Source organism: Leptonotus elevatus, chromosome 12, assembly GCF_054856555.1.
Source record: "Leptonotus elevatus isolate MCC_2025b chromosome 12, RoL_Lele_1.0, whole genome shotgun sequence".
NCBI lineage: Eukaryota > Metazoa > Chordata > Actinopteri > Syngnathiformes > Syngnathidae > Leptonotus > Leptonotus elevatus.
Window position 1 is genome coordinate 20,723,191 of NC_141250.1, and position 12,220 is coordinate 20,735,410.

General features: G+C 39.2%; 2 protein-coding genes across 4 annotated transcripts in view; one reads left to right on the plus strand and one right to left on the minus strand.

Annotated features, from left to right (window-relative positions):
- The window catches only part of LOC147164978 (transmembrane protein 163a-like), a 31,682-nt gene extending 26,931 nt beyond the window's left edge, over window positions 1–4,751 (minus strand). The window contains exons 1-2 of the mRNA XM_086090719.1: window positions 3,405–4,751; window positions 517–636 (exon numbers count right to left, since the gene is read on the minus strand). Of these exons, the coding sequence (XP_085946845.1) occupies window positions 517–636; window positions 3,405–3,627 (343 nt within the window). The 5' untranslated portion in view covers window positions 3,628–4,751. The remainder of the gene's footprint in view (window positions 1–516; window positions 637–3,404) is intronic.
- acmsd (aminocarboxymuconate semialdehyde decarboxylase) lies at window positions 3,392–11,540 on the plus strand. 3 transcript variants are annotated; one of them, XM_086090717.1, is made up of 11 exons: window positions 3,392–4,685; window positions 6,190–6,437; window positions 6,913–6,957; window positions 8,167–8,263; window positions 8,344–8,393; window positions 8,784–9,020; window positions 9,171–9,264; window positions 9,772–9,867; window positions 9,938–10,110; window positions 10,174–10,272; window positions 11,103–11,540. In XM_086090717.1, exons 2-11 carry the CDS (start codon window positions 6,348–6,350, stop codon window positions 11,163–11,165), a joined length of 1,044 nt encoding a protein of 347 aa, XP_085946843.1. In that variant the 5' UTR covers window positions 3,392–4,685; window positions 6,190–6,347; the 3' UTR covers window positions 11,166–11,540. The 3 variants fall into 3 exon arrangements, with proteins under 3 accessions (XP_085946843.1, XP_085946844.1, XP_085946842.1); XM_086090718.1 differs by having other exon boundaries at window positions 3,392–4,475; window positions 4,546–6,437; XM_086090716.1 differs by having other exon boundaries at window positions 3,392–6,437.
- The last annotated feature ends 680 nt before the right edge of the window (window positions 11,541–12,220 follow it).

Genomic DNA, 12,220 nt, shown 5'->3' on the forward strand with positions numbered 1-12,220 from the left:
CTTGTAACCACGTACGAGACAACCCCACAAAATTGGGGGCATTTTTGAAATAACTTCTTAAAATGCTCTTTTACGTGATTATCGTCTTCTACCACCTTTTCAAATGTATGCCTTTATCCATTTGATTTTGTTTAGTTTTCATTGTACTTTATTTTATAAATATTTTTGTATTTTATTTATATTTGCTTAAATATGAATATACTTTATGTAAGTGTGTTTTCAAATGTATTTCATCAAACTTGCATTTGTAATCATCCCACATCAAGCTTCATCGTCTCAGTTACGTTGGTTCGATCCTGACATCGCCAAAGTATTTCTAGCAAACAACTTCCAAGCATGTCTGTTATGTCAACACGTTTTCATGACGACATCCTTTGTTACAAGGAAGCGAGAACCGAACTTGCCTCGGTCAGCGTTAGCGCCCACGGCCTGAAAATACTCACGCTCAATTATTACGCCACTGAAGCAAATGAGCAGCATTTTTCACGCGCATGACTAAGAACGGTCAAAACTTACTGAACGCCGTCACGGCCAGAATGAGCGTGGCCACGATGGAGATCCACGAAACCCAAAGGGCCTTCTTCCTGTAGTTCTGAGCTTCATGAGGCTTCAGGCGCATGCTGCTCTCAAGCAGACCTGAAATTAAAAAAAAATACAATAAAATAAAAACACAGTCATTTCTAAGGACACGTTCAGGTCATCGAGGAAGTGGCTTGTTTCGGGTCTCCTGGTGTTCGGTTTAGGTGAACGGTATGAGATTTTTTCTAATAGGTTTTCTGGTGAGCTAACAAATACACGCACGCACGCACGCACGCACGCACATACACATACTCACCCACACACACACACAAAAAAAATAAAAATAAAATAAAATAAAAGAGCAATGATGATGACATTTCCGAATGAACAATACTGAGCTCTTAAAAAAAAAGAAAAAAAAAGAAAAAAAAAAAGAGAGAGAAGTGGCTTGTTTAACACTCGAGGAAGAACAAAACCATTCAGCTCGCACAAAAACTGACCTACAAACAGTATAATAATAGCGTCGTGGCTGTATGACATGATGTTGTCCTTGAATAGAAAGCAGATTGAGTTCTCGTAACTCTGTCAATCAATAATGTAGCTTGATAAATGAGACGTGTGGAAAGTATTGCAATCTGGAAAAAAGATACACGTTTTTTTTCCCCCCTCAGATTGGCTTTACTGTGACCATGGACGCGTTTGTTGTTTCTGCTGACTTGCCAAAAGTGAACTCACTTGTACAATCGGTTGTAGGAAATACTGTATGTGATTGAGTTCAAGTATTGCTTCATCACCCATTTTTAGCCGACAACAATTACACAGAACATGTTTGAATTGATAAATGTGGAATTTTATCCTTACTTGAAACATACAAGGTCGAGATAGGCTGATTTATTTTTCAGGGCCGATACCGATTATTAGTAGTCAAGGACGCAGATAACCGATATTTGGAGCCGATATTCTTTTTTTTAAAAGGGCAAATATTGGCATCAAAAATTGAAAAAAAAATACAAACTCCAATTAACTCTTAATTTTAAAAAAAACGTTTTTAAATATGTTTCTTGTTTGTCAAATGTTGGAGTTTTTTTTTTTTTTAAACATCTTAGTCAATAGACATCCCAGGAGCAGTAGCATGTTTTCAAAAGTTAAATAAAAACTGAACTAAATAGCTCCCTATTGTTTTATACAGTAAATAAAGTTTTCCAAAATTTAAAAATATCTGAAGCACTGTATTAAAATTTGACCTATCTTAGTTTTCATTTCAAACAACAAACAGAAGGTGCAGGGCCAGCAGCATCTCTGAAAATTGGAATAATTAGTTAAATGGATCTATTATCAGGCGTATGGTTCTTCAAAATAACCAAAGCTGATATTCGTCAAAATGCTGAATATCGGCGCTGATAATCGGCCCAGACGATAATCGGTCTATCCCTAATACAAAAGTGATCTTAACAGCTCTGACAATAATAAAAACTCGTATTGTTTACTCATGTTTTGCTCATTCTAAAAGGCCTACTACGTTAAACATCATTAAAAATGAAAAAAAAAATCATATTTAGTAAACAAATACATTAAATAAACATGACAAGTGGCTGTACAAACTAAGTTACAGACTTAGGATTGGCGGATAATCATAACATGGGCCCACTTATCCACTATGGAATGTTTAGTTCCACTTGTGCATATAATGAATGGGATTATAAAGGCCCAAAAATCATAAGTAATCTCTTTCACACACACACTCACTCACACACACACACACACACACACACACACACACACACACACACACACACACACACACACACACACACACACACACACACACACACACACACACACACACACACACACACACACACACACACGGATGCTTCTTAAGGCATGCAAACACACAGTAAAGGATTTCTTGGTCCTGCGCGTATTTGGTACCAAGGTGACTTCAAGGCACAAATGTCTGTGCGGCCTCAGGCTTTGTATTATGCAGCAAATGTTTATCTTTTTTTTTTTTTTATTACCATTATTCTTGCATCAGTTCCAAAACGTCTACGTTTCTTAGAATTTGCATTCTTAACCGATTCAAACATTTCAACAAAAGACTCACATTCCATAAATGTCAACTTTTTGCCATAGTTTCATTCTGGGTTCTCAACCTTGCCATAATGAAACAATTAAACTTCCAATTGTTCAACTTTCCAAAAATCAACATGAACACCAAAAAATCCTCCATGTGAGAAACCCGAACTAATAATGTTTAACATATTCCACTTATATTCAACTGGTACTTTAAAATGTTCAAACATCTGGCACCAGATTTATTTATTTTTTAAACAGAAATTCCGTATTTTTCATGAAAATTCCCAAATGAATGCAGACATTCTACAACAATGTCTTTGTCTTTCAACTTTTTTCTCTTCCTCCCATTCTACATGGAACTCATACAACATTTGATTCGGCGTCAGGCAGGGTATACACCCTGACCTGCACTGATTGTGAGCCACCATATCTACATGTTGTATGTAACAAAATAAAACTCACATTCACCCCATATGAACAACTTTGTATTCCGTGAGTAGGCCTATATAACACGCATGTTTTTAGCCTGAAAAAAAAAATCCATATAAGCACCAGAAGAGCATATACAAACTCAACACAGATTCAAACCCTGAACCCTAGAACTGCAAGGCAGACATGCTATCCACTAAAACACTGATATTTCTTTTGTTTTTGTCTTTCCCCATCAAGGTAGAATATCCTTTTCAAATCCTTCTGGCTTATTAATTATTCAAATAAGAGGGCTGCGGGCTAAAAATACCTCACCTCATTTCCACCAGGAGGGGCGCGTCTCATAACACAAATAAGACAAAACGGAGGAGTTGGTATACCTTCACCCTCCACACTGTCGGTGATTTTCATCTCTTGGCCGGAGGTGAGCACCTCATGCTGGATGGGGCTCTTGGCGTGCTGTTGCTGGTTGACGTGGTTGTGGTGGTGGTTGTTGACGAAGCCGTCCGGGGCGCACTGGCCGTTCCGCACGGCGCCATGAGACGGATCCACTATGGTCAAATCCGGGACTGGGTAGGACTCTCTGCTGGCCGGGTCAGTCATATTGCGCCTGCTGGCTTTTGCTTTTTGAGTTCTAATGGGAGTTCGAGAGCGGAGCAGCAGCAGCAGTAGCAGCAGCGGAGACGACGACGACGAGGAGGAGGTTGAGGATGGACGACGGAAAGCGCAGCAGACATCCACGCGCGACGGTTATAACCGCTCCAGTGCCGGCTCGAGAGGAGGAGGGATGTCTGGGATGATGGCGATGTGACGTGAGATTGAAAGCAAAAAGAAAGAAAGAAAAAAGAAAAAGATTGAGACTCCGATGACGAGCGGGGGGGAGAGCAACTTGTGACCTGCGGACTAAACAGGGGGGCGTGGATAAATAGAAGCAGGCTAAAGTGTGATCTAAGCAGGCGCGAGACAGTTTGGGGGCGAGAGATGCAGTGATGCGATACACTGTGCTGTGTGCGGTCAGTCAGGTGGGCGGGGCCCGTATATTTTATCTCCTCCCCCTTTTCGTAGCCTTCACTCAAGTTTGTATGAACCCCCCCAATGCGGCCGACTAAAAGCTGTCATTCTTAGTAGGACAACAAGCATGAACGATTTCGATTTCATTCGTTTGGTCAAGTCGATTTGTAAAAGTTGAAAAAGATGCTTGGAAACCGCTTCAATCATTTGATCTCAATATGAAAAGCAACAAAGCTTATGTGTTGTTTCCAAATGGGACAGACGAGACAAAATTGGAGCGTTTGAGTAAGTGACATCAAGTTTGCAGACACAAAAATTAAGCATGTATATAAATATATATATATATATATATACATATACACCACCCTCCCCCCAATTATATTTTTGTTGTTTTGTAAACACGGAGGAAGCTTGGTCATGAGCGTTTCGAGCCCATTTTGGTAAGTGCTCAAGCCCCCCTAAATTGAATCACAGAACCCCTCAAATGTAAGAGATTTTTTGTTTTTTTAGGTGCGTCATTTTGGCTGCGATTGGCTGGCAACCAGTACAGGGTGTACCCCGCCTACTGCCCGAAGCCAGCTGGGATAGGCTCCAGCAACCCCCACGACCCTTGTGAGGACAAGCGGTAAACAGAAAATGGATGGATGGAGGTACGTCATTTTTAAACAAGCGAGAGAAGTGTGTTAAGTTACTGTGTTGAAATTTGAATCATCATCTTTTAACAACAATGATTCAGCCCCCGCCCGCCCGCCGAACCCCCACCGCCTCTCAAAACGGCATCTTTGCAAAAATGCGCAGTGTGGAGTCGTCAGTATTCAAACCTGAGAAGGGTGAAAAAGTTGCAGTCATTGTGTGGGATAAAATAGTCCTTTTCTGTTTCAGTCATCAGTCTTTTGCACAAAATAGCATTAAAATATGAAATAAGCATTCATTAGAACATCCCGATTCATATTGCCGTATTTAGTTTGCCCAGGGTATGTATACGTTTGCTTTTAAGTGTTGTGACAGTAAATGGCCACACATCCTCTCGTGGTGGAAGCTTCCGCCATCGCCTGACAAGCCGTGCGACACCAGACGGAGTAAGTCAGGTCGAAATCGTGCGCCTCCGCTGTGGCATTTCTGTACCGCTTCAACATGTGACAGCGGAGAGACGGTTTGCTAATAACCACCATCATGATGAAACAATGGCTGAAGAAACAGGATGTTGTCTAAACTGCACATGATGCCACGTAACTGAATCTTTTTGCGGTCCTGTCAAGTTCTCAGCTGTACAGTGCAAATACAATTTATACTTTTAAGTGTGCTAAAGTGCGTAAACTGAATCTATTTGGTTACTCTCAAATGGCTTCTCCTGTTTTCAAAGACTGTTTTTTTGGTACTTATCTCTGCCCAGATCCATGACAGGCCAGTCTGGTAGTGGAATCCCAAAGGAAACAGCTCACTTGCTCCTGGAACCTAGGGATCGAGCCAGACCGTGAATAAATGACAATCCTCTAAAAGTACTTATAAGTTGAAAGCATAAATATACCACAAACTATAAGCCCGAAACATTTTAGTAGCTAGTCGTAAAAGCCTGCTGCTTCGTAGGCAAGCTGGCACGAGGTGCGATGCATGTGACCTCAGGGAACCTTTTTTCTAGGATCCAGTTTAATTGCACATCCACTACAGTAGGTGGCAGTGGCGCTCTCATTGTTCAAGAGTGCGCGTAGAGCTATTACTGTAATTTTATTTAAAAAATGATACTATTTTATCGTTGCAGCGGAGAGTTGATCCGTCCGTGAAATATTTTCTTCTTCCTGGGTGGGCGTAACATAAAATAATCGCGAAGCACTGCCTTAAACACAAAAAAACCTACTGCCTTTGACCGCGGACTAGAGGTGGTTGATTGACTAGTTTATTTTTTATTTTTTATGTGTTACACTAGACAGTATAATGCCATGAAAATTATATGTATATATATATATATATATATATATTTTTTTTTTTTTGTGTCATCATTTTGTGTAATTGATGTTAGATGGGCCCAACGGGATATTTGTTTCAAATGAAAGCTGCAATAGTGCATCTTATATTTAGAAAAAACTGAATCAGTCACTGCTACAAACAAACACAAAAATCACATTAATTACATGATGATATTATGTTGTTTTACAGAATAGAAATTCAACTAAAAGAGCATCCAGAAAGCAACGGATTCCAAGCTTTAGTTAATAAATAACAGCGGGCGCAGTTATTCGCCTGACGGTCATTGCTTTCCCGCTGAGGGTGGGACTGACTTTGCCGGATTTTTCCTCACTGTTATCAACCTGAAAATGCTGCCAACCGAGCTCCACATGTCCAAAAGGATGAAGGTTGATATACATAATCATATTTTACCAAAGGAATGGCCCGATTTGAAGAAGGTAGGGGGCATACACGGCGTATTCATGTTGTTATAGCATATGGCAAATGAGTTTAAAGTCCACAGAGTCCATCAGGCCACATTTCCTACGATTCAGTCACAACTGTACATTTATTCGTGTTCGTTTTGTTCTGTTCTAAATGCCATTTAAAAACATCCAGACTATTCCCTGTTGCGTTAAATTGGGACAGCTCACTCCGTACATCAGCAGCGTCGTATGCAAGGACGTCAACTTTAATCAATAACTAGCCGTGCTTGGCTTCGCTAATGATTGGCCAACTTTATTGCTGGAGGAGATGTCGTTTTCTTTATGCTTTACAATGTACATTATAGCATACAGTACTTGCTGTTAAATCCCTGATTGAACATAAAAGATAATACTCAAGAGTAATGTTTAATTTGTACACAACTCATTTCTTTTTTTTTGTCAACATTTGTATGAGTTGATAGTTTTGTGACGTACACTCTGATTTCAGAGGTACGGGTACGATGGCTTTGTCCAGCTTCACCATCACTGCAAGGTGAGTCAAGTGCCGCATGACGCTTACATCTGAGTACCTGCTGTATTCTCTTCCACTCCACCTGCAACACGACACAATATACACTCACAGAAATATTGCAAGCCTAACTTAAGATGTATGTTGTTGTTTTTTTTACATACAAACATTTGCCATTTACTTTTTTATTTTTTAGATAATGCTACTCAATAAAACTTACATGAAACTTATTCATTAGTCTAATAAAGCCTATTTATTCGAAATGCATATCCTCAGGTTTATGTATTTAGTATTAATAAAGTATCATTACTGTTTTTATTTTTACATTTTTTGGGATGTCTGCAATGCATTCAGTTTCATCACATAAACATAAAAATGTATAAAAAAAATGCAAACAAAAAAAAAGGACATAAGTGTTTTTCACATAGCAGTATATTTATCGTGTATAGGTAACCTGATTATTATGCAATTCAAACAATATACTTAATATATTTTAAATAAATACTGTCATTATTATTAATACCAAATACATTAACCTGAGGATTATGCATTTCAAATAAATATGCTTTATGAGACTATATGAATATGTATGATATAAGTTTAATTTGGTAGGTTTGTGTTAAAATTATCTTTAAAAAGTAAATGGGAGTTTGTTATGTAAAACATTTATACATCTTAAGTTAGGCTTGAAATATTAATGCGAGTGTACTTTAGGGCGGCTGTCACATGCACTTAAAGTACGTTAAGTCAATCATTCAGAATTCTTTATGCTGCCGTATTGTAATGTTAGTGATTATGGTGGTACTTGGAGAGCTAAGAATTGTTGTCAGCGCTATTTGGTGAAGAAAGTTTTTTTTTTTTAAACATTGATTTTTTTAGTCTTCAGTGAACCAAACATGCATTAAAGATGTGAGAAAGCCCAAGTACAGTATGTAGATAAACAATAATGGCACCATATCGTGCATCGTGTTAATGTTATGCAGTATCTTGGATGTATTATAAGATTAGAAAATCAGCTAAGGTTCATAATATCACTCTGTGTCAAAGGCTCATTGGCTGTCTGCTGCCATCGTGTGGCTGTTATGCAGCCACTTGATCATTCACATAAATGTGTGTGTGTTATATAATATATATTATATAAATATAATAATACAATATTATGGAAAGTTTTTTTTTTTTAATGTTATGTAAAAAGGAAAAAAAAAAGACTTTAAAATTGAAACTGCATTTCAGGGTGAAGCGAAGATGATGAAGGACGGTAAGCTGTTTCGGGTGATTCAGGAAAACTGCTGGGATGCAAACGCGCGGATACGAGACATGGATCAACATGGTAAACGGCCGCAACGTGTCAATCTACAACCACAAAAGTCAGGAATGAGCTCAAAGAGAGTTTTTGACGTTCATATTCAGGTGTCACAGTTCAAGCCCTTTCCACTGTTCCTGTGATGTTCAGCTACTGGGTAAGACGCACCAATTACTTATTTCCTCACTAATATAGAACAGTGATTCAATTGGAGATATATGCGTGAGCGCCAGAATTAAGTCACTCGTCAACAAGGCTGGACTGGCCAGATGCCCGTTTGGCCGGTGTCTTTTGGGGCCAACGTGGTGTTATTCAATGATTATTTCCCTCCATTTTACCCCAAGAGATCGGCCCACAATTTAGAAGGAGCAGCCCATTAATCCATTTACACTATAGAGAGCAAACTGAACTAATAAACATCAGTGGTAGAGCTACGTGGTAATCAAGGGTGGTCACTAGTCAGGAATCGGGCTGGGCCGGCGGGTCTAAGCCAAAATGCCAGGGACCATCAACTCAAACAATGTTACTGACGTTCTTTCATTTTCAGGCCAAACCGCATGACACCCTGGACCTCTGCGTCCTTCTGAATGACGATTTGGCCCAGACGGTGCGCAGCCACCCCAAAAGGTTCGTGGGCCTGGGAACGCTGCCCATGCAAGCCCCCGACCTGGCCGTGCTGGAGATGCGGCGTTGCGTCAGGGAACTGGGTTTCCCCGGCGTGCAGATCGGCTCGCATATAAACAATTGGGATCTCAATGCGGCTGACCTTGATATCGTCTACGCTGTAAGAATTTCGCTTGCGGTGGTGTTTGTAAACGATCCAATATTTTACAGCTCACCATCCTTCTTCACCTTCCATAATTTGATGACATTCTTGGAGGTCATGTTTATGCTCATTAAGAAATACTGATGCGGCAGTCTGTTTCCCATGCAGGAAGCTGAAGAGCTGAATTGCTCCATTTTTGTACACCCCTGGGACATGCAGACGGATGGGAGGATGGCTAAGTATTGGCTGCCCTGGCTGGTGGGTGAGCGAGATGGAGTAGAAAAAGGATATATTGGATATTGCTTCCGGGTCCACTGAATTAAAGAGTGCGAGTGTGTGCGTGTGTCTAAAAATCACACATCGATGTATACATTTGCGTAAGGAAGCGTAGAACTGCCAATGCGGAGAAAACATTTTTGACTGGCAGGTACATTTCGACATATTTGAGAATACATTTGAACCTTATTTAAATATGTTCGAACATACTTGCAAACACAGTATATAGTATGTTTGAGCATATTTTCTGTAAATATATGAAAACGTATGTTTGAACGTACGTAATGTATTTACAGAAAATATGTTCAAACATACTATATACTCTGTTTGCAAGTACGTTCGAACATATTTAAATACGTTCAAATGTATTCTCAAATATGTCGAAATGTACTCGCCAGTCAAAAATGTTTACTCCACATTCTCAGTTCCGCACTTCCACATTTATGAAATCCTGCTACATTCTACTTGTATATTTCTTGTATCCCTCAAAAAGGCATGCCGACAGAGACAACAATGGCAATTTGCTCAATGATTTTTGGAGGTGTCTTTGAGAGATTCCCAAAATTGAAGGTCTGCTTCGCTCACGGAGGTAACGACTATGTTTAATAGACCACGAATTGATCTTTGACCATAAAACCGTATTCCTCCATTTTTAACAGGAGGCTCCTTCCCATTCACCATTGGTCGAATCGAACACGGCCACAAAGTTCGGCCGGACTTGTGCGCCGTGGACAACGAGTCCAATCCCAGGAAATACCTCGGTTCTTTTTACACCGATTCCCTGGTTCATGATCCCGTATCCCTGAAGTTGCTGACTGACGTCATTGGAAAAGTGAGCTTCATTGGGGAGCTTGAACAGATTTCATTTTCTTGTTATGATCTGTTTTCTTGTCAGGATAAAGTGATGCTAGGGACGGATTACCCATTCCCACTGGGCGAGCTCCAACCTGGATCTCTGATTGAGTCGATGGAAGAATTTGATGAAACACTAAAGGTAGTGTTAGAGTAGACAATATTAAGTATTGTACTCTTTGCGTGTTCAATTAACTGAATGGTGAGATTCTGTTGAAGAAGTTCCTTTGCAAAGGTTTTAATTACCAGAAGCTTCTGGTCCACATAGACAAACCATCCAAGCGATGTCTCTGTTCAAATGTGTCCTTCCTCTTGGCTCACATCGTTATTTATTCACAAAGAGGGTTCATAAAAAGGTCAGCCCACAACACACCTGGTTACAACTAAATGAATACAAGAAAATCCCTCTCTCCTCCCTTCTGCAAGTTCAGCAAGTTCCCATAGCTATAAATCAGATTAGAGAAAAACAATCACACATCGGCCCGTCTCCTTCGGAAGAGACAGATACCAGACCCATACACTCCCTTATTTTCTCAGGAGTGTGAGACACAAAAAAATGCTATTCATTTAGCCATACTGAGTTAACTAAATCTAAAACGACTAAAATATAATTTAAAACTGAAAAACAATGTTAATAACTTAACAGTAGTCATTATGTTTGATTGATATTGTACCTTTATAAAGCTCCATTTGCTGCATTTGGTGGATTGCTGTCCCACTGTGTCAACAATGCAAGTGGACTTGAATGTTGTCACAACGATACATTCAAAGATGCGTACTACAGTATATCACTCCCAATCCACACCCAAGGTTTCATGAGTTTTTCCTTGGCCCATATGCCAACCTTCTTCAGAGTTTCATGGCACTCCTCAATATGTCGTTTGTGCATCATATGGCTACTGAACTGACCAACCAAATAACTATTCAACAAATAATAAAAAGATTGATAAGTACTGTCACTTTGTTTTACAGGACAAGTTACTAGCTGGGAATGCACTGGAATTTTTGGGCCTCCAAAAAGAACAATTTGTGTAACAAGAAGATTGACTTCAACCTCTGACGGAGTTCGAATCTCAGATTAATTTCTGATTGAGTCTGTGTTGTTGTTGTTTATGTTTCTTTTAGGAGTCATCTTAATCATTCATTCACAGAAATTTCTGATATTAAACCAGTGAGAAAATAAATTATCGCCCAAGAATGTGTTTGGCCAAAATGGAATATGGTGCGGTTTCTTAAACAGACTATAACGCAGCTAATATGGTTTAAATAAAAATGTATGCTGGGCTGGGTTGTTACTTTTATTGCATAAACGCCAAGATGAATCATGTCCTTGTCTGTGAACTGTAGCCCATATGAGGCAAAGTTGTCAATTCTGAAATATGAATATCAGTAAAACCCTTTTACACTTTCCTGCTGTAGTTTGAACATGTGAATATGTGTGTAAGTAAGAAGAAAAAGAAAATGTTACATACAATTTATATTCCAACAGGTACATTGATTCAAAAATAGACAAAATGGAAATTCAGGCATAGCCAGTCCCTCTATGTTCATGCACTAATTGACTTTTCTGTTGCTGTGATTAATATTACCGATATGCTCTTTTGACAGTGAATCAGATAGTGTGTTACTGAACTGATGTTAGCTAGCAAGTTAGCAATTACATTTTATAAATTACTTAATATTAATTGACTCAAAGACACTACAACCAACATTTTATACATACCTATGAAAAAAAAAGTATTCCGCAAACTTGATGATGGAGGTCATGGCGTACGTCACCATGCAGTCTTGCTTTTGTTTTTAGACCTAATTTTAGCACATCTACAGAGACTGAAATATCAAAAACATAGCAGATAATAACTGATTAGTATTTTCATTTTTTTTAAACACGCAATGATACAATGTCGAGTTGGTCAATTTACCATTTCAAGGCGAGTTGATCTTCCCAACTTCGACCTCCAACATGGCGGACACACTGATCACATGATCAAATACGTCTATAGCTATGTTTTTTTTTTTCGTTTTTAAATCCCGACTTTTTTTTGCCTGTGCCCTCGTTGTGTAATCTTTATTCCAGTTCATTTTATTTT

Coding starts and splice junctions, on each gene's coding strand:
- acmsd (XM_086090716.1), top strand. CDS start 6,348: ATGCTGCCAACCGAGCTCCACATGTCCAAAAGGATGAAGGTTGATATA. Junction 9,265..9,771: donor TTGGCTGCCCTGGCTGGTGG/GTGAGCGAGATG, acceptor TCCCTCAAAAAG/GCATGCCGACAGAGACAACA. Junction 10,111..10,173: donor TGACTGACGTCATTGGAAAA/GTGAGCTTCATT, acceptor TTTTCTTGTCAG/GATAAAGTGATGCTAGGGAC.